Raw genomic sequence first — 20,889 nt, 5'->3', positions numbered from 1 at the left:
TTTCAAACATTTTTTTGACTGGTTGTGGGACAAATGCTGTTGTAATAGCTACTTTTTTCTGCTCTTGTCTCTTAAACAGTTAACACCGATGGTATGTGATTATTTTTTCTCCTATTTTATATGGTTTGAGCCAGAAACATCAAAGGAAAGCCAAAATATACTTGGACCTAAATTTTTTTTTACCCAACTTTGTTAGTTTTTATAGTTTATCCAAAACCGTGTGAATATACCTACTGTGTCCTTCTGTCACTAGGTATGTCATTAAGAACTTGTGAATGTGCTATTATAGGAAAATTATCAGTAATGGGGTGGTGTGATAAAGCAGAGTTACTGTTCCCACGCTAAAGCTGATTTTTTTTCCCAATAACAGCATGTCCTGATGTGTTTTATTCTGCTTATACCCCAGTTATTCCCATATAAACTGTCGTTCCCTCGCCAGCCTCTCTCTTTTTGTGTCTCAGAGAGAAACCACAAAGCTCAAAGTCCTCTTGTGTTGGAAAAAAGTTACTTTTACTTCTGAATATTACAAAGCGGTGACACTGGAGATTTCTTCCAAGAATATTAAATAAGCATCTTGTCAGAAACCGTCACTTGATATAAACCTGTGATTTGTAGCTGCAATGTTGAGCTGCTGTTATAGAAAATAAATTAACACCTTCTGACCAATAAGAGTCGAGAATCTTAAACTTACGCCCCTTTGGTTCCAAGCCCTCTAGAACCAACTCTTTCTTGGATATACACTGAGTTGCCATTTTATTAGATACACGTATGCTCCATGTTGCCAGGAGATAAGTGTATTTAATAAACTGGCATCTCAGTATAACAGTTTCATATGTATGTTATAGCCTGAGGGCTTAAGAATTCTGAAGGAAATTGATCAGCCCTATGTGATGCTTTTAGGGACACCTGAAAAGTTTGGCTTTGGAAAATGTGTGAAGATGAACAAGATACACACTTAATACAACGTTCCCTTTTCTTAGGAATCATACTGAGTCACTAAATAGGACTTCATTAGTTATAATTATGGCTTTGTCATGAACAAACCATGTTTTATCTTCTGTGGTTTTGTTGGGCCTTTAATCTTTGTTGAGCTTTGAAGTTTTTTTACTTTTTAGTCTATGGAACAGTATTGCTCATTGTGCTGACTGTCTTGTACACACAGCGATCTGGTCACATGAAGCACATATCCATGTACTCTCATCCTGACTCCTGAATCACGTTCCTCACGTGTCTGAGAGTGAATTATGCAAAGGGGCGATTCACACATTGCACCAATATGTGCTAAAGTCTGTTGAGAAACAAACATTTTACTGCTCATTCCCAAGGGCAAATCGTTTTTGGACTGCACAGGAAATTTATGCCCTGCAAAGACGAGTCTACACCAAAAGACCATTATTTTTCTCTTGCTGCAATGAGTGGAGAATATGATGTAACTGCAATTTTTGCACAGAATCAGGTTATTTATGAGGCCTCCTACCAAAAAGGCAAATTAAGAGACCTATGGCTCCTCTTTTATAGATTTATCAAAAGCTTTTGGTAGGGGAGATTATTTATTCTTGTGACTTATTCACACTGTGTCCTGTTGATCTTGACTGGAGTTGTGGGTTCACACACATTCTCTCCTTATTTGTAACTGGTGATCTCTTGCACAGCCATTGCTGTGTGCATGTGAATGTATGCTGGCCATCGCTGCTGTGGGAAGAATGCAGAATAATTTGACAGTCATTCCCAAGGCCATTCCACACAAATCTCCCACACATTTCATCTGTTAGAGTCTCAGCACTGAGGCACTTACTTTTCTATGAATACACAAGCTTCTCTCTAGTATATATGTATATATATATATATATATATAGTCATGTGAAAAAATTAGGACATCCATTAAATATTCAGTTCTTTATTAAGAAATGTCAACATGACAATTGTTTTAATTTGTACCTGTAGATGAAAGTGATGTAATTGCATGTAAACAACAAAAAATCACTTTGTTTTCACTTATTAAACAAAAGAAATCAACAAAAATGAGTATTTCAACTTAGGAAAAAGTTAGGACACCCTATGCCCTAATAGCTAGTGTTTCCCCCTTTGGCTGAAATAACCTCAATGAGACATTTCTTGTAGCCATCTACCAGTTTCTGACATCGACTGTAAGAAAGTTTCCCCCGCTCCTCAATGCAAAATTCTTTCAGCCGTGTGATGTTTGAGGGGTTTCTTGCATGCCCAGTCCGTTTCAAATCACCCCACAGGATCTCAATAGGATTTTGATCTGGGCTTTGACTTGGCCATTCTAGAACTCTCCATTTTTTACTTTTCAGCCAGTCCTTGGTGGATTTACTGGTATGTTTTGGGTCATTTTCATGTTGTAAGGTCCAGTTCCACTTTATCGTCAATTTTATGACGGTGAGCTGGCCAGGTCCCGCTGCAGCAAAGCATCCCCAAACCATAACACTTCAACCTTCATGTTTCACATCCATGTTTCACAGTTGGTATGAGGTTCTTTTGCTGAAATGCTGTATTTGGTTTACGCCAAACATGCCCTCTGTTATGATGTCCAAATAATTCAATTTTAGACTCATCTGTCCAAAGCACATTATTCCAGAAGTCTTGGCCTTTGTCTATGTGTTCTTTGGCAAACTTCAGTCTTGCCCTCATGTTTTTCTTAGACAGCAAATTTTTCCTCCTTGCACACCTCCCATGATAATTAAAGTTGCACACCTCCCATGATAATTAAAGTTGTGCAGTCTCTTTCTGATTGTAGATTCATGCACTTTGACATCAACTGTAGCAAGAGCTTGCTGTAGGTCCCATGATGATATTGTAGGGTTTTTGGAGACTTCTTTAAGCATCTCGCGGTCTGTTCTTGGGGTTAATTTGCTTGGACAGCCTGACCTGGCCATGTTGGCAGTTGTTTTAAATGTTCTCCACTTGTAAATGATTTTCCGGACAGTGGAATGGCAGATTACAAATTCTTTTGAGATCTTTTTATATCCCTTACCAGACTCATAAGCATCAACAGTCTTCTTTCTGAAGGCCTTAGAGAGCTCTTTGGAACTCACCATGGTGATACCTCTCACTTCAACAATTAAGAGCAAACCAAACTAAATGTCTGAGGTTTAAATAAGGCAAGACTCCTTCAAAATGCTCTGTAACGATGTTCTAATAATTTGCACCTGATGTGATACACCTGTAGGTAATTTTAGCCATTTTAAGTAAAAATAAATGATCATTTTAAAAAGACTTTTCTTTGGTTTTATTTGTTTAATTATATTACTTGAATCTCCCAATATTGTTAAAATGAAGATCAAATGACCATATGTTTGACTATGTTAAAAAAACACAGGCTTTCATGGAGTGTCCTAATTTTTTCACATGACTGTATATATATATATATATATATATATATATATATATATATATATATATATATACCACATATTTCAGATAATTTGAAAAATCAGTAATGTCAATAATGTTGCCAACAATCTATTCATGTATTACTCCTACTGCTTGTTACTCTTTGTTCATATATATATATATATATATATATATATATATATATATATATATATATATGTAATTTTTTTTACATTAATAACATTATTTGGGGCATTAATTTTTAAATAATGAACCCAATAATGTCTCAAGTCAGATGATTTCAATATTTAATTGGTAAAATTCAGAAGTCAGGTTTATATTAAAGTGCTTGTTCTAATACGTTATTGTTAGTTTAGTAATAACTTAAACAGGAACATATATGTCAGACACTCCTCGTAATTTAAAACTAACAGTAAATGTATTAAAAACATTTTATTTAAGAAGGAGTCTCCAGTGTCAGTGCTTTCTACAGTAACTATTTTGTACATATTGTTTCTATAGTAAAAGCTAATGCACAGGGACACATATAACAGACAGTCACATGATGTAAGTCTATTAAAAAATTATTTTAAAAAGTGCTCTTATTTTAAAAAGAATGTATAATGTAATGTATAATTATTGATATGGTAAAGTCGTGGCCTAATGGATAGATAGTCGGACTTGCAACCCGAAGGTGAACCTGAAGGTTGTGGGTTCGAGTCTCGGGTCTGGCAGGGATTGTAGGTGGGGGGAGTGAATGACCTGCGCTCTCTCCCACCCTCAATACCACGACTGAGGTGAGACCCTTGAGCAAGGCACCGAACCCCCAACTGCTCCCCGGGCGCCGCAGCAAAAAAGGCTGCCCACTGCTCCGGGTGTGTGTTCACGGTGTGTGTGTGTGATCACTACTGGTGTGCACTTGGATGGGTTAAATGCAGAGCACAAATTCCTAGTATGGGTCACCATACTTGGCCACACTTCACTTCACTTCACTTTTCTGTAAGGAGACGATTTAACATTTATGGAAGGGGTCTTCAGTGTCAGTGCTTTGTAACATTCAGTATGTTTTCCTCCACTGTAAAGTTTTCAGGACAGAGGAGTTTATGCTTTCCAGTTTCTTGATCACATGACAAAAACATGATGTTTTATGTCATATTAACTTCAAGAGAGAGGAAAAAGAGAGGCTGGTCGGGGAACAACTGTTTAGAGCTGTTGTAACTGCTATAATGTGATATAAGTAGCTAATTTTGTGGATATTCAACAACATAATTGTAACTATAAATTGATAAAAAAAAAAAAAGTATAACCTATCATTTTATAAACAATAAAAAAAAGTAATCATTGGAAAATTGCTGTGGTATACAAGGAAAAAAACACTTCAGGATGTGCCATTATAGGAAAATAATCAGCTTCACAGTGGTAAAAGTAACTCCATTTCATCACACCACCTTGTCATTGATAATTTTCATATAACAGCATGCCATAGCGTGTTTTATTCCCTACTTGTTACTTTGTTAACACTACTGATAGTGTATTAATTCTGAAGTTTAATTAAAGAAATCTTAATGTAAATAGTTACTGAGGATTTTTATACTTATACTTGTTTTTAATACAAAAATACTGAAAATGCTATTAATTTTACATGCAAAATATGAATCAAAAGGATAATTATATTGATTATTATATATAATGCTTTCTATAAAAGCATTATATATAATAATCAATGCTTCCATTCCTGTAGGTAAATTTTTCTCTCTATTTCCCTCTCTTTCACACACACTAAAGCTAAGAACAGTATTGCTTTCCTCCTTTGAGTTATGTTGTATTAGCTTTGTCAAGATGAAGTACACACAGCAGTGGTGTGGTATTATTGGAGGTTTAAGTGTAAGGCCTGCATGTTCAGACACAGTGAGCGATATGTCTACCCTGCTGTTTGGCCTTCTCTAAATGAGCCTCCATGCTGATCTCCTCAGACCGCCAGAGTTGTGGCAAAGCCCAATTGATGAGGTTAGGCTTTCCAAATGGGCCCGTTGTCAAGGAGACAGAGTTCTTCAACAAAAACCTTTCACGTCCAGCATGCTGTCATATCGATCTGTGAGTGTGTGAAAGGTGTCCAGAAAGTCAGGGGCTCACACACATACCCACTGCCCCTTGGTTCCTTCAATACAAACAAGGCACAAGTCTTGCTCTTAGACAGACTGAAATGTGAATGTAAAGGATGAACAGATTAAAAAAAAAACCACCACATTCCTCACATTCAATGAGATGTGCAGAAGCCTGGTGAATCCTTTTGAGTGGAAGAGAAATCCAACTCTGATGCATTTGTTGTAGGCAGATATCTCATTATGAGTGAATCCTAAGTATTTAAAAGAAGAGTTAGAACTCATTACAACAAGTCACAGTCATTATGAAAACGTTTACCACAGTACTGCTGAATTCTCTAATCTGATTTATCAGAAGGTATTGATTAATTTAAAACAGCAGCTCTGAATTGTGTCGGGTATAAATTCAAAGTTCTGATATGTTATAGTTTCTATAGTAAGAGCTAATGCACAGGATCTGTATGGCAGATGCTCAAACAATCTAAGTTTAATAAAAACTGGTTTTAAAAAGTGCAGTTATTTTACAAATAAAAATGTATAATTATTGATACAGTAAAGTTTTTTGTAAAAAGACATTTATTTAACATTTATAGAAGGAGTCTCCAGTGTCAGCACTTCAGGACAGAGGAGTTTGCACTTTATGGTTTCTTGCTAACAAGACAACTTGAACAGACAGAAAAAAGAGAGGTTGGTGAGGGAATGACTGTTTATCTCTGTTATAATATAAGTGATAACAGGAACTTGTTTCACAGATGTTTCATAACATTAAATGTAACTATAACTAAATAAATGTATGTCATTCTTTTATAAACAAAAATTGTAATTCTTGGCAAGATGTTGTGGTATAAGAGGAATAAAACACTTCAGGACCTGCTGTTATAGAAAACTGTAACAATGGTAACAATAACTCCACTTCATCACGTGGTCTTTAGTATGTTTCGTATTTAGTGATTTACTTTGCAAATTTGTCACAATTAATCTTTTTTAGATCTTTAATAGACTTAACACATGTATTTTAAAAAGTTATTTAGAACCCACATCATGCAAAATCCTTACAATATATTAGTCTGGAAAAAGTTAGAAAGACATTTCTTAAGCTTGCAGATTCCTCTAAACCACAGTCCAAATGAGAACACTGGGGGCAGGGATGAATCTTCCCAGAAGTCACCAGCCTGCCAACATTTCTCCAAGGGCAAAGTGACAACTCATGCTGGAGGTCATAATAGATCCCAAAAGATTGTCCAAAGAACTGCAGGGCTCTGTAGCCTCAGCTAGGGTCACTTATCGAGACACCACATTAAGAAAAAGTCTGGCCAAAAATGGCATTCATGGGAGAGTAGCAATGCAGAAACCAAAGATGTACCCAAGAGATGTACCAGAACATAATTACATAATGTTCAGGCATCTGTCTGTGAACTGAAGATGAAATAGAATTGGAATATGAAGCAAAAATCTTCCAGGACACAAAAGAGTTTGAATATCTAATATCAGTTTGAATATCAAAAGTTTGAATATCAAAAAAAAAAAAAAGGGTTTTGGAATGGTCCAGTGTCATGATATTATCCCAGCAGGGACCTGAAATGAGCAGTTCATTCCTTAAAACCTACCAACATGTCTGAATTAAAGCAAAGGCAGGTTAAAATTCCTTCTCAACAATATGAAGGATTGATTTTACAATTATAGGAAGCTGGCTGCAGTTACTGCTATCAAAAGTGGTGCAATTAGTTAAATTTGAGAGGACAATGAATTTTTCACACTGGCAACACCAGTTTTCGATATCTTTGTTCATTAAATAAGTAAATTACAAAGTTTTAACACATTTTAAAATGTGTTATATGAGTACTTAGGTACTGTTGTGACATTTTGTATGCAATCATGAAGGGGTCAAATACATTTTTGTACATCAACATACTAAATAAACAATTTTATGCTTTATACAATGGCACCGTTGAATTCTCCATACTAATTGGACAGAAGGTGTTTTATATATATATATATATATATATATATATATATATATAACACCTTATATATATTATATATATGTTATATATATATATATATATATATATATATATATATATATATATATATATATATATATATATATATATATATATATATAGCTTATTATAATATGTTATCATTTCTATAAGGAGATATTTATTTATTTAAGGTTCAGTGATTTGTAGCATTTTTTTATGAACTTAAGGAGAGAGAGAAAAATAAGGCTAGTGAGGGAATGACTGCTTATAGCTGCTACATGTTTTATTCCTTACTTATTACATCATCAGTTCAACTTTTCTATGTGGTTTGACATTTGCGAATTTGTAACAACTCAGGCAAATCAATTTATATGAAAACTTACAAGGCTTAAAATTAGGAGTGGAGCAGGACTAGTTTTGGACTTTGTCTTTGATTTTCCAAAATCGGACAAAATCCAACCACATTATCCTCATTTGTTTTAATTCATAGGAATTTCTCATGAGATCAGGTTAAGCATTTTTGTTTTAATTTACAGAAATTTCTCATGAGATCAGGTTAAACTTTTATGTAAACCAACTCACTTCTTTTAAAAGGGTTCTTGGGATAAGTAGGGGTTTTTAGCTTTCTAACAAGGTTCTACATGGAACCATTTCTGATTGGGAAACCGTTTGCTTAGGGTTCTGCATAGAACTTTTAGGGGATCTGCCAGATGGACAAAACAAGGTATCTTTAAAGGTTTAGATTCAACAATTTTATCTGAGTGTAGTGTTAAAACTTGTGTACACTGTATGAACAAATAAACAATTAAAATGTCTTGTTAGAACAGATTCTGAAAGCTTTCTAAAGCTTTCTAAGGTTGAATTAAGAACAGTAAGTATACATGAATTAATAAATAAATAAATAAAATAAATTGAATTGAATTGAATGAATTTACCACATGAATTTTCAAATTAGATTATATAGTTCCAAGGAGAATCCCTGTAGAAAATATAATATTTAGAACCTTATTAAACCTAGAAACTGTGGGAAAGGCAACTGGACAAGTGGATTCCAGCTGTCATGGCTTTTGTAAATTGTGGTTAGGTCAACATAAATCCTTATAGGAATTTGAAAAAGTATTGACGAACCATTTGGAGCAGCATGCCGTGTTTATATCTTTTAAGAGAAATCTTTAAGTAGACATCATTCTACCTAGAGCTGTTAACCGTCCAGTGAAACCTTAAAGGAGCTGTTTTTGAGTTTGAGTTTGCAGTGAATCCTACACATCAAGAATTTCTCACTGCCACTATGCCCACACACTGTATATACTTTAGAGAACTGAACTACAGAGTTGAAGTAGCCATGTAATTGAATGATAAATGAGTCAGTACAAAGCAGATTATCCATGGTATTTCAGAGAAACAGGTGAGGTGCCATCTCTAACAGCCTGACATGGCAAGTAATTGATTACATACCAGTTAATTAACAAAACCTCTGGGTGCAGTGGCATGGTGCTAAATGAAGTTCTTTTAGAATGCCATTTGGGACATGAACTTCTGTAATGAAACACAGATAGTGAACAGTGGTCAGACGAGTATGTCTGTTGTCCTGTGTGTTCTTTCTGCACTTCTCATACAGGGCTGTATTCAGATTTGGCAAGTGCTTGTATTTAAAAGTGGTGTTCCAGATGCTATCGAAAAACGTCATCTTTCTACTAAAGAAAAATCTGGCAACTTCAGCGGTGTGAACTAAATGCTGGTGAGTTTAATAGTCTGAATGGGCAGCACAGAAAATTGACTTAAGCATCTGTGTAACCCAACTCTGAACACAAGGAACTTTACCTGTGTAAAGATTGATGTTATTTTTGGACTTAAGTTACCCACTCTGACTATACCCCTTAAAAATGAACAGATTCTTACTACAGTAACACCAAGACTACACTGTATGAACACATAAACAATTAAAATGTCTTTTTAGAACAGATTCTCAAAGCTTTCTAAAGAATTGAATTAAGAACAGTAAGTACACATGAACTTACCAGATCAATTTTCCAACTAGATTCTGCGTAACCCAACTCTGAATAACCCAAACTTTCCCTGTGTAAATATTGATGTAACTTTTGGACTTAAGTTACCCACTCTGAATATAGGCCTAACAAATGAACAGATTCTTACTACGGTAACACCATATGACAGGAAGAGAAGAAGGATTAATTTTTAGAAAATATATTTTTATATATCTCATATCTGTGCCCTATGTTTATGCAGTATTCATCATCTTGCCAACGCTGCATATGTTGAGAATTTTTCTGCTATAAAATTGGGATTCACGCCTGAGCGAGTCCATGTGCTATTCTGCGTGCCATACACCGTTTGGTGTTGCCTTGGCTGGTATTATAAGCTATGAGCTGTGACTCCTGGCCTGGAAGCCTTTGTCGGAGTGGTTATTTGGACTGCGTGGGTGGGTTTGCTTTATTTACCTGCTTCAAAGAGATTCGCTTGGCTGAATTTTTCCTTTAGTGCAGTTTCTCTGGCTGAGAAATGAAGGCCAGTTATTGTGTAGAAAAGAAATGGGATTTACAGGTTTGTATTGGAATACTGATTTTTTTTTATAGCACAAAAGATTCATTTGCAGTAGACAGTTGGACACAAGCCAAGAATAAATCGATTCACTGAGCTTGAGGTGGTGGGCGTTGAAGGCTACTTAGTCATTAGCTTTTTAAAATCCAAAAACATACAATATCCATTGCCATCCACTGAGGACTAAATAACAAAGTTTTATATCTTATCTGAGAAAACATTCTTTGTGATGTTACAGAAAAGAAATTCTACTCCATCGACTCCACCCAAAGAATGTGAGACCCATAAAGAACAGACTGTTTTTTAAACAAACTAAAGATAGAGGAGGAAATTAGTTTTTATTAAGTTTTTAATAGAAAAGTTTTTGAAGAAGGGATTGGGTTTGTCTATTGTAAGGATAAATCAATCCGAAAATGTCAAAAATGCCTTGTAAGATTTATTCCAGATTTATTCCCACCAAACAGTTTTACTGTGTATAGGTAAAGTGGATGGAAAAAACCTGAATGCATCATCGGCTTGTGTGAGTTTAAAGAGTTTGTATTTTGACAATATTTGTTTCCTTGGTGCTTGGCAAGTGTCCCACAGATTCTTTCATAACTTTGTCATGTAGCTTTTTGTTTTGAGAACATATGTCCTTTCTTTCAAATGTGACAGTGCCAGTAGTGGATGACTGACATTTCAGATAATGCTAGGCCACAGAGACTCTTGATTATATAAAAATACAAATCCACAGGGCGTCATTTATCAATCGTTTAGCAAATTTGCATGTAAATCTTTTCATTGGCCAAACTGAACTAAAGATTCCTGCCAGATTTGCAAACATTTCATTAACTCAGATGTTCTTTGTACACTCACAAAACTGCTTAAAAGGCAAAGCTCACAGAAAGCTGAAAAGAGCATGTCCTAAGTGCTGTCTGTGTGGGAAGTCAATCACAGCAACACTAGCCAATTGTGGGTGTTCGTGAGCTTATGTATGTGGAAGAGAGTAGATAGCACTTTCCTCTGAGTGTGTTACACTGCAATGCAGGATGAACAGCAGTTAGAAAATATGTGGTTGGTTGGCTTCACGTATCTCACAGCAAGCCTTCCCTGGTTGGTAGATGTCGTATGATAGGAGGAGACCTGACTAGTGGGTGGGAATTAGTTAAATTGGAGAGAGAATGGGGGAAAATCCACACAAAAATGCAGTAACTCCTTGTTAGTCATATGCTTTGAATGTTCACTTTAGTGACTGTTTTTATATGGAAATTTATACAAACTCAGGGGCTCTTGTAGGATTTTTTTCTGAAATAACTGTTTTTTTCTTGAATACCACATTTTTTTGTAAATGCTTTGGCAACAGATTTACAAATAAATTAATTAATCAGCTTGATAAATGAGGATCACATGAAAATCACACAATCAATTAGAACCAAGTCTCACCATACTGTAACATATTTATCCTTTGTAGCAAGTATAGTAATGGCTGGGCAATATGATGATATAATATTGATATGGTGATAAATTATGTCAGAATACACATATCACAGGTATCACAATGTATTCTATAACCTTTTTTAAATAGCAGTTACAAATTCTGAAAGCAGCTGATTAGCTGTTAACATTTTTACTGATTTAAATTTTAGGTTACAAAGGTTACAAAGAGTGAAGGATCTAGACTATGAAATCTAGACTGTGATGGTTATGGTGTGTTACAGGATATGTGGGCTGAAACGGGATTGGATGATGAGCAGCATGAGCACTTGCATGTGGACAGTGGCAGTGGAACTGAAACCAGCGGCGAATGTGATGATGAAGACGGGTGTGAAGGTTCAGCGGAGGATGAAGAGGAAATAGGTGCATTTTAATTTTATCTCTATGGATGCAAATAATATTGCTGTAGCGGTATATAAAAGTATATAATTTTTTCCAACTCAACTCACATAAAAGTTATGAAAGTTAAGGTTAGGATTTGGGGCGGAGTTAGCATTAATAGCTTTTCTTACATCTAAATAGCCCCAGTTCATTAGAATTCATACAGACTTTTCCTTTGGGTAGTTAAATTTACATTTATAGACTGAAAAAAAATTTTGTGTAAACATACATAAGGGATAATAGAGGTGCTTAAATGATGATGGAGTCACGTTTAGTCATCTGGAAATATGTTGTACACTGCTGTCAATAGACATTCAATGACATTAGAAAAAAATAAACATATGGTTGATATTGATCTTCTAAAGGTTGGGTTAGGCTACTGATCCTGACCTTTTTTCTTGACCTTCTCAGGTTTAACCCCTAACCTTAGCAATACAACACATAAATAATTAACCATACTCCAAGCTTGGTGCTGTTTCAGTGCTGCCTTCAAAATTTTAATTCAAAATAGGATTTCCTGAGGTAAATGTTGCACATAAATGTGCCTTAACCATGCATTTCTACCTGTAGGTGCTTCAGAAATAATTCTTACATTGAGTCTTGTTACTGATTTCAGTGGTTGTTTTTTTTCCCCTCAAAAGCAGTTTTACAAAGATTAGGCCATAGACACTTACTTATTTCTCTACCATTTGGTTATATTATGCATGGTTTTATAATAGAAATGCTAGGAAAAGCTTGTTTGAGATTGTCTGAGAGAGGCTATATAACCAGCTAAGGTTAACGGTGCACTTGAATACAAAGACTTTGGAATTATGACTTCACAAGTGGGAAATAAGACCAGTGAGCATGTTTTATACAAATGATTGAGTTAAGGACATCTTTTGAAACCATTATAAGTGTGCTATTACACTTTTTTCAGAATCAGTAGCTGGATTGTTTTTATACTAATATGAAAACTGTAACCATGTTCTTAGCAGTCCTAGCCACCATGAGCTAACTAACTAGTCTAGCTTGCTCTCTAGTTTAGATTGGTCTAACTTTGGTGATGAGGAGGTTGTTTGAGTATTCAAGAGAATCTGAGTTGCTTGTGTGACTTAACTGTATGCAGCCACAGTTAATGTGGGCTGTCCCATCATATATAGGTGATTGTCCCAAAAATGTCCTGCATAGTCACTATTTTCTCACTTGTCTCACAAATTGCAACCTGATTGGTTGGGAGGTAAAAAAAAAAAGTGCTTGATGTTGTTCAGTGCTTAAACTTATTTTCTATGGAAATTGGGAACTTTAGATGCCCCAGTGAGATCCAAAAAAATGCTGGCAGCAGCATGATTTAAAGCAGCAGCCTGCTTCCCATAGAATTACACTTAAAATGTGCACTGGCAGTTTAAGAAAAGCTAAGATCCACAGATGTATTATTGGATTATTAGGACTTCACAAGACTGCAACAATTAAAACAATTACAATTTGAGACAAGAAACACATTTCTGTGGTGTTGTACATCATTTGATAGAACTAAATCTGAAAGATGTTAGGTTTCCGCTGTCAAGCCAATGCACTCTGTCCAAGCATTCAAAGGATTTTTCCCCCTTCCTGCTCCTAAGCTAGCACCGATCGAGGCCAAAAGAGGCTGTGGATAGAAACAGTTCAATATCAGAGCCAGCTGGCCCATCCTGATTCACTCTCTGATTTCAGAAGCAATCAGTAATCACAGAGACTGACATAGCACATTTTTATATCACATCAGCAAATGCTTTTGAACAATAGCTAAGCCATGAGTGTGTGTGTGTGTGTGTGTTTATTCTATCTGTACCAAGTTGTACAGGCATGGAAATAAGTGTCTTTTCTGGCCAACTCGAAGTTGTGGAAAAACATGATCAGCAAGCAGTGAAGCCAGGAGCCACCGTTAAAACCACATTCCAGCTCAACACAGAGCCTACGCTGGTTCAGGGAATCTGTGAACCTTTTTAAGAATCACCTCTGTAGACCTGAAACATCACTTAATCCAATATGAGAATTTACTAATGATTGCAAAAATAACAACAATTCCGGGAGTTACATCTCAGGATTTGAGAACATACAGTGTGTTTGTAGTCATGGCAAAATTTTGACTTCTTGCTTTTGTTTCTTTTCAAATTATTTTTCTTATTGATTTTCCTTCTTGAAGTCCTGTTTGATTTTTTAACTTCATTATTTTAGAGGTACAGTTTCTTTTTTCCCACCCAGAAACCATGGGGGTTATTTTTTTTCCTTGTCAGTGTTAAAATTAACATTAGCAGTATAGCTACCAAGTTTGTTCCAATTGTCAGTGAAATGTTTTTATTTACTCAACCATTGATTCATTGCTATAGTTTTAATAATAATTAAAAACCTTTTGTTGATGCATTGTTCACATCTAATTTCAATGGTGGTCATGTAAAAAAAATGGAATTACTAAAGACTGACAAGCCACTGACCAAAGTACTGGTTCCACATTGTTGTCATTTTGGTGCTGGGCCAGCTGAACCAGTTCTGCCAGCAAAGATCTGGCTCTTTTGCAGGGAAAAGGTGTGAAATAGTTTGAGATTAGACACCTGGTTGATGGAAAAGAACTACTTGATTCCACTCAGACCTCTTTTGGAAAAGGGTGATAATAGGTTTATATTCATGTAAAATCATGGAAACCTGAATATTCCTCTGTTTTTTGAAATAAAAGAGTTAAATATAGTTTGTAAACATTGTTAAAGGTTACAGTGGGTTAGCCATACCCAGTCACTGTTACAGCAGGTTAGCCATGGCATTCAGTTTACAGCAGGTTAGCCATGCCCATTCACTTTACATCAGATTAACCACACCCAGTTCCTTTACAAGGTTAGCTATGCCCATTCAGTTTACAGCAGGTTAGCTACTCCCAGTCCCTTTACAGCAGGTTGGCCACACCCATTCACTTTACATCATTCAATTTACAGCAGGTTAGCCATGCCCAGTCCCTTTACAGCAGGTCACGGCAAGTTGGTCACATTCCCTTAAATGCTATGTTGTTCTTGTTTGTCAGGAAACAAAAATGTCTCTGCATAAACCACCAAAGGACCCAAGCAAAAGGAGTGACCAATGGTTATTTGTTCAGACATCCTTGAGCATTTCAGTGCAAATGTAAAATATATTTGGCACAGTTCAGTCCTGACTGCATTTTGAACAAGGCCCAATTCAAGGCATCATATGCACTGTTCTCAACGTCATAACGCTAGCTAGCTGTCACGATGCAGATATGGACACAAGTGCAGGTGTTCAATGTTTTATTAAAAGTAGCAAACAAAACAGAGACGTAATCCAGAGGCGAAGATTCAGGCAAGGGTCAGACAATGAACAAATGTGAACTAGGGCGGGCAAGAGCAAAATGAGAAAACCAGAAACTAGATCAAAACCAGAAAGTCAGTCAGTGAACAATGGCTTGGTATTGACTGGAACAAAAACACAGAGCATATACTTCGCAGTGAGTGAGGGTCCTTATATACTGTGAGTGTGTGATTGAGTCCAGGTGTGTGTGATCAGTAATCAGGTGAACGTGAACGTGACAGAGTCTATGTTGGCTGGGTGTTGTAGTACTTGGCAGCCATGTGTGTAGGCCGCACTGTAGTCTGGGAATTGTAGTTGGATGCCGATTCCGGGGTTTACATGACAGAACCCCCCTCTGAAGCGCTACCTCTGGGAGCGAGCTTTCTTCTAGGCCTCCCCCTAGGCCGTGGATCTGGGTCGATTAGGGTGGCGTGAATGGATTCTTGACACAGTAGGGGATCGAGCACAACATGGGCTGGTACCCAGCACCTTTCCTCAGGTCCATAGCCCATTCTATCAGGTCCTGCAGCTTAGTCTCTCAGTGCCGCGAGACTAGGATCTCCATTACGGTGTAAGCTGACTGTCCAGGGGTGCTGGAAGGGGTGCAAATGGGAATACCTTCAGTGAGGGGACCTGAAGTGACTGGTTTAAGGTGGGAGACATGAAAGGAGGGAGTTAGGCGGCTGTGGTGTGGTAGCTCCAGCTTGTAAGTGATGTCGTTTATGCACTGGAGAACTTTGAATGGGCCAATATAGCAGTGTGTCAACTTTCTGCATCCTTCAGTGACCTGTAGATCTCTGGTGGAGAGCCATACCCAATCACCTGGTTTGTAGTTGGGTGTCTCTCCATGCTGTCTATCTGCAAATTTCTTGGTGACTTGGGTTTTGCGCTCTAGGTGTTGGTGAGCTTGTTCCCACACATGCCCTCTCTGCTGGAAACAGCTGTCTACACCGGGTGAGTCTTTGGGGTTGGTCTTCCATAGGAATAGAGGCGACCTTGTCTTGATCCATAGCACCCCCTCAGGCCCTATGATGTAGCCTAGGAAAGCCACCTTGCGCATACGGTACTCACACTTTTCTCCTTTTACATAGAGCTGATGTTTGAGGAGCTGTGACAGTACCCTCCTGATGTGTTGGATGTGAGTGGTCTCATCAAGGGAGAATACCAAAATATCATCGATGTAGGCTATGATACACTTTCACAGCATCTGCCACAGCATGCCATTAATCAGGCACTGAAATACTCCTGATGCCGATGATAGCCCATATAGCATTACAAAGTACTCATAGTGGCCAGAGGTGGTGCTAAAGGCTGTCTTCCACTTGCCTCCTTCATGGATATGCACAAGGTTGTAGGCGCTTTGTAGATTGAGTTTCATGTATATGAAAAGTAGTTCTTCCACAGCTGCCAGGACCAGAGGCAGGGGATAACGATACTTGATGGTGACTTGATTCAGCCCACAATAATCAATGCATGGCCATTGGCCACACCCTTTTTTCTCCATGAAGAAAAATCCAGGGAATGGTGGAGAAGTTGGGAGCATATGTACCCCTGTTTGAGGGCTTACTCAATGTATTCCTCCATGGCCAGTGTTTCTTTGGTGGATAGGGGGTAAATTTGGTTGTGAAGGGGTGTGGGTCCAGCTAGTAAATTGATAGCACAGTCATAGGGGCGTTGAGGAGGGATAATCACTTGGGCTGTGGTTTCGGGGCTTTCAGTGGAGGTAGAAGCCACATTGACTGAGGGATTGAGGAGACAGTTACCATGACATTGTGCCAACCAACGTGTGATTTTCAGCACATTCTTGGTGTAAGTCATTGACATAGAGGGTGATGGGTTCGGTGCATTGGATACCAGACCCTCCTCAAATGGGTCCTCCTTCCAGGGCCTCTACTTTTAAGGGATATTGCAGTGGTTGAAAGGGCAGCTGGAGCTTCTCAGGGAGGGAACGGTTAATGAAGTTCCCAGCCGCACCGGGTTCGATCAGTGCTAAAACAGAAGAAAGGTTTCCTGAGTATACAATCTGAACTGGTAGTACAAAATTGTGGTGAGAAACTGACAGGACACACCATGGTGGAGTGAGATTTGGAGGGTGCTCGCTCAGGAGTGGGCTGTAGAACCATGGCAGAGGGTTGTGAGGAGCACTGCCCAACCTGGTGTTGAGGACTGCTGGAGTAGAAGCATAGCCTTTCCTTTAGACACTTTTGGCATTCCACATCTTCAAGCTTTATTTGGCCGAGTTGCATGGGTTCTGATGCCTGGATGCCTGGGACTGGAATGATGGTCACCTTCACAACTTGTCTGTTGTTGATCACAGCATGAAATGCTAGAAATTTATCATTTTTGTAGCATTAGTTTAGTGTCAGGGTCACCAACCTTTACCTTGGAGTAAAGTTAGATAATATTTTTAAAATTGCCATGTTCGACAAGGAGATGCCTTATTATTCAAATGTGTCTGTGAGTAGTAGCTTAACAGTTACTTATAATGGCTAGCTATATAGCTTACTTTGCTAATGCAGTTCTGCACCTGTTACAGGCAGGAGCGTGGTGTCTCATTTCACTTGTGAGGTGAACATCCAATCAGAACAGAGGACATTTACATATTGCAGTCTTAAAGACACAGTAGTCTGTAAAAAGATTGACAAGAGGACATTGTTGATTTAAAGCTGTGAGAGCCATTTGCACACTTTGTTTGGTTTTGGTGTGATTTTTATTATCAACCCTGTGCAGGAAGAAATAAATGACAGAAAAAACAAAACAAAAAAACAGTCTGAAAGACTTTTTGTCAGCGTCAATTTTTCCAATTTATTCAATCCTCTGGCTGTAGATTCCATATGCTTGTGTTTTGCGATGTGACCCGGGATCACACATTGATTGTTTCAGCCTGCTCTCAGTGTCAATAATGCTAATATGCTTAAATACAAGAAATTCGCTCACAAGCTCCCAAAGCTTTATTCAGATTCATTTTGCCAGAAGCTTCCACTGGCCTTTAGACCTGTTTGACCTTACAGTCGGTGGGGATGAGAGGTGTGACCTACCCATAAGCTTCCTGCATGTTTTATTCCTGTCTTTGTCCCCTTACTTGTCCTTTTTTTTGCTCCCGCAGACCCCTGACTATGCAGTGCCCAAGACGGATGTGGTATTTAGCCTGTAACTTTATATATCCAGTTTATAGAAGCTGGGACTGATAAGTAGTTGCTGAGACTGAAATCTGGAACCTGGTGTAATAAAATCTCCAAACAAGAGTGTGTGTGTGTGTGTGTGTGTGTGTGTTTGAGTGTGTCTGTGTACACACACATCCTGATTTGCTGAATGACAAACATTCCTGGTCCAACAAGGGATAGTATCTTAATTTTTATCAGACAATTTCTTTTCTGTTCACTTCTTCTGATTCACATACTGTTTAGTATAAAGTACATATTAGCCTTCTAATGAGCTTGTTTTAATTACACGATAAAAGATCTCACCTGTTTGCTAGCTTTATAGTTAACATTGCTACTGATGTTAACAATAAATTGCTTATCCAAATCAGGCTAGTACTAGTAACAACAAAATATGTAGTTAACCAATTGTTAACCAGCTTGGTATCATACTTGGCTGCAGGTTTAAATACACAAAAATATTTCACCTAATGTTAGCTAGCTTGCTAGAACTCATGCAATAATTTACCTTGCTATCAATCTTAGGTATTCGTGACAATTACACAATAAAAGATTAGTTATATTGCTAGCAAACTTGACAACTGGTTTTACTTAAAAAATTTTCATCTATTGTTGAGGCCTATGTATTTTCAAAATTACAAGAAGTCAGTAATTGTGGTGTATGACATTTTCTCTGGTTTGTGGACATATGAACTAGCGCCAAAAAGAAAGTTTTTAGATAATTTATGACAAGAATCCATTTATTAAACAGTCATTTACAATTACATATGAAAAGCAAATGGAACACACAGCATGTTTTTGAAAATGTGATAGAATTTTATTTCGCGGTAGCTACAGCTACAGGATTTTCATGCCATTGCTAAAAAAAGTACCAGTATAGCTACACTATTAACATTCATGTTAGCTGAGCTGTCTGTTTAGCTAGCTCTCTTTAGGTAGCTGGCAAGCTTAGATAATACATCATTATATTGTGTACTAGGAGCCCTGGACTTTATGCTAATCAGTATTTCGAGCTGAAGATGTGAAAAAAAAATGCTACATTGGCTGATCAAAGTTTTGCTGTTTGTAGACCATGGAAACAGCTAACTATCTGTACACAATGTGGAGTAACTTACAATTTATAAACTATGAAGTTGTGATACAGTGTTGATGTTTCTGAGTATGGTGTAACCTATATAGTGTATATAGTATGTAATATATACACTATACGCAATATATATAAATATGACTGCCTAATATTGTGTAGGTCCCCCTTGTGCTGCCAAAACAGCTCTGACCCGTCGAGGCATGGACTCCACCAGACCTTTGAAGGTGTGCTGTGGTATCTGGCACCAAGACATTAGCACCAGTTCCTTTAAGTCCTGTAAGTTGTGAGGTAGGGCCTCCATGGATCGGACTTGTTTGTCCAGCACATCCCACAGATGCTTGATCGGATTGAGAGCTGGGGATTCTGGAGGCCAAGTCAACACCTTGAGCTCTGTCATGTTTCTCAAACCGTTCCTGAACAATTTTTGCAGTGTGGCAGGGTGCATTATCCTGCTGAAAGAGGACACTGCCATTAGGGAATGCTGTTGCCATGAAGGAATGTACTTGGTCTGCAACAATGCTTAGGTAGGTGGTACATGTCAAAGTAACAGCCACATGAATGCCAGGATCCCAAGGTTTCCCAGCAGAACATTGCCTAAAGCATCACACTGCCTCTACCGGCTTGCTTTCTTCCCATTGTGCATCCTGGTACCATCTATTCCCCAAGTAACGATGCACATGCACCTGACTGTCCACATGATGCAAAAGAAAATGTGATTCATCAGACCAGGCCACCTTCTTCCATTGCTCCATGGTCCAGTTCTGATGCTCACATGCCCATTGTAGGTGCTTTCAGGGGTGGATAGGGGACAGCATGGGCACTCTGACTGGTGTGAGGCACTGTGTGTTCTGACACCTTTCTATCATAGCCAGCATTAACTTTTCCAGCAATTTGTGCTACAGTAGCTCTTCTGTCGGATGAGACCGGAAATGCTAACCTTTGCTCCCCATGAGCATCAATGAGCCTTGGGCGCCCATGACCCTGTCGCTGGTTCACCAGTTATCCTTCCTTGGTCCACTTTTGGTAGGTACTAACCATTGCATAGTGGGAACACCCCACAAGACCTGCCGTTTTGGAGATGCTCTGACCCAGTCGTATAGCCATCACACAGTCACTCAGATCCTTACAGTTGCCCATTTTTCCTGCTTCCAAAACATCAACTTTGAGAACTGATTGTTTACTTGCTGCCTAATATATCCCATCCTATGGCAGGTGCCTGTCAAAAATGGGCAAGTGTAAGGATCTGCATGTATATATATTATTAGTGTCTAAATTTCCTTGCTGCCTAGTAACAGTGAGCATATTGGGAGTATTGTGTGTTCACTTTCACATATTGAAATCGCAAATTCTCAAATTATTTCAAATGCATTGCATGTTACCATTTGACTTTTCTACATTTTTCTAAGAGGCCTTAGCATGTATAGCATGTGCATTTGTGTGGTGCTTCTGTGATTAATTGGGACACCTTGGGAAGC

The 20,889-nt window shown here is 37.8% G+C and overlaps 1 protein-coding gene across 3 annotated transcripts in view; it reads left to right on the top strand.

The window, feature by feature from the left end:
- gpc5b (glypican 5b) overlaps window positions 1–20,889 on the top strand; it is a 72,774-nt gene that overhangs the window by 40,034 nt on the left and 11,851 nt on the right. Inside the window, exons 8-9 of one of the 3 annotated variants that reach the window (XM_034308427.2) lie at window positions 11,698–11,836; window positions 18,273–18,424. The exons of 1 other annotated variant lie outside the window; for it this stretch is intronic. In XM_034308427.2, coding sequence (XP_034164318.2) covers window positions 11,698–11,836; window positions 18,273–18,280 — 147 coding nt within the window. In that variant the 3' untranslated portion in view covers window positions 18,281–18,424. Of the gene's footprint in view, window positions 1–11,697; window positions 11,837–18,272; window positions 18,425–20,889 lie in introns of those variants that run through there. One more of the 3 variants, XM_026930328.3, reaches the window with a different exon arrangement.

This window comes from Pangasianodon hypophthalmus, chromosome 11, assembly GCF_027358585.1.
Source record: "Pangasianodon hypophthalmus isolate fPanHyp1 chromosome 11, fPanHyp1.pri, whole genome shotgun sequence".
NCBI lineage: Eukaryota > Metazoa > Chordata > Actinopteri > Siluriformes > Pangasiidae > Pangasianodon > Pangasianodon hypophthalmus.
The sequence above is the reverse complement of the archived record's forward strand: the minus strand, read 5'-3'. Positions and strand labels throughout refer to the sequence as shown.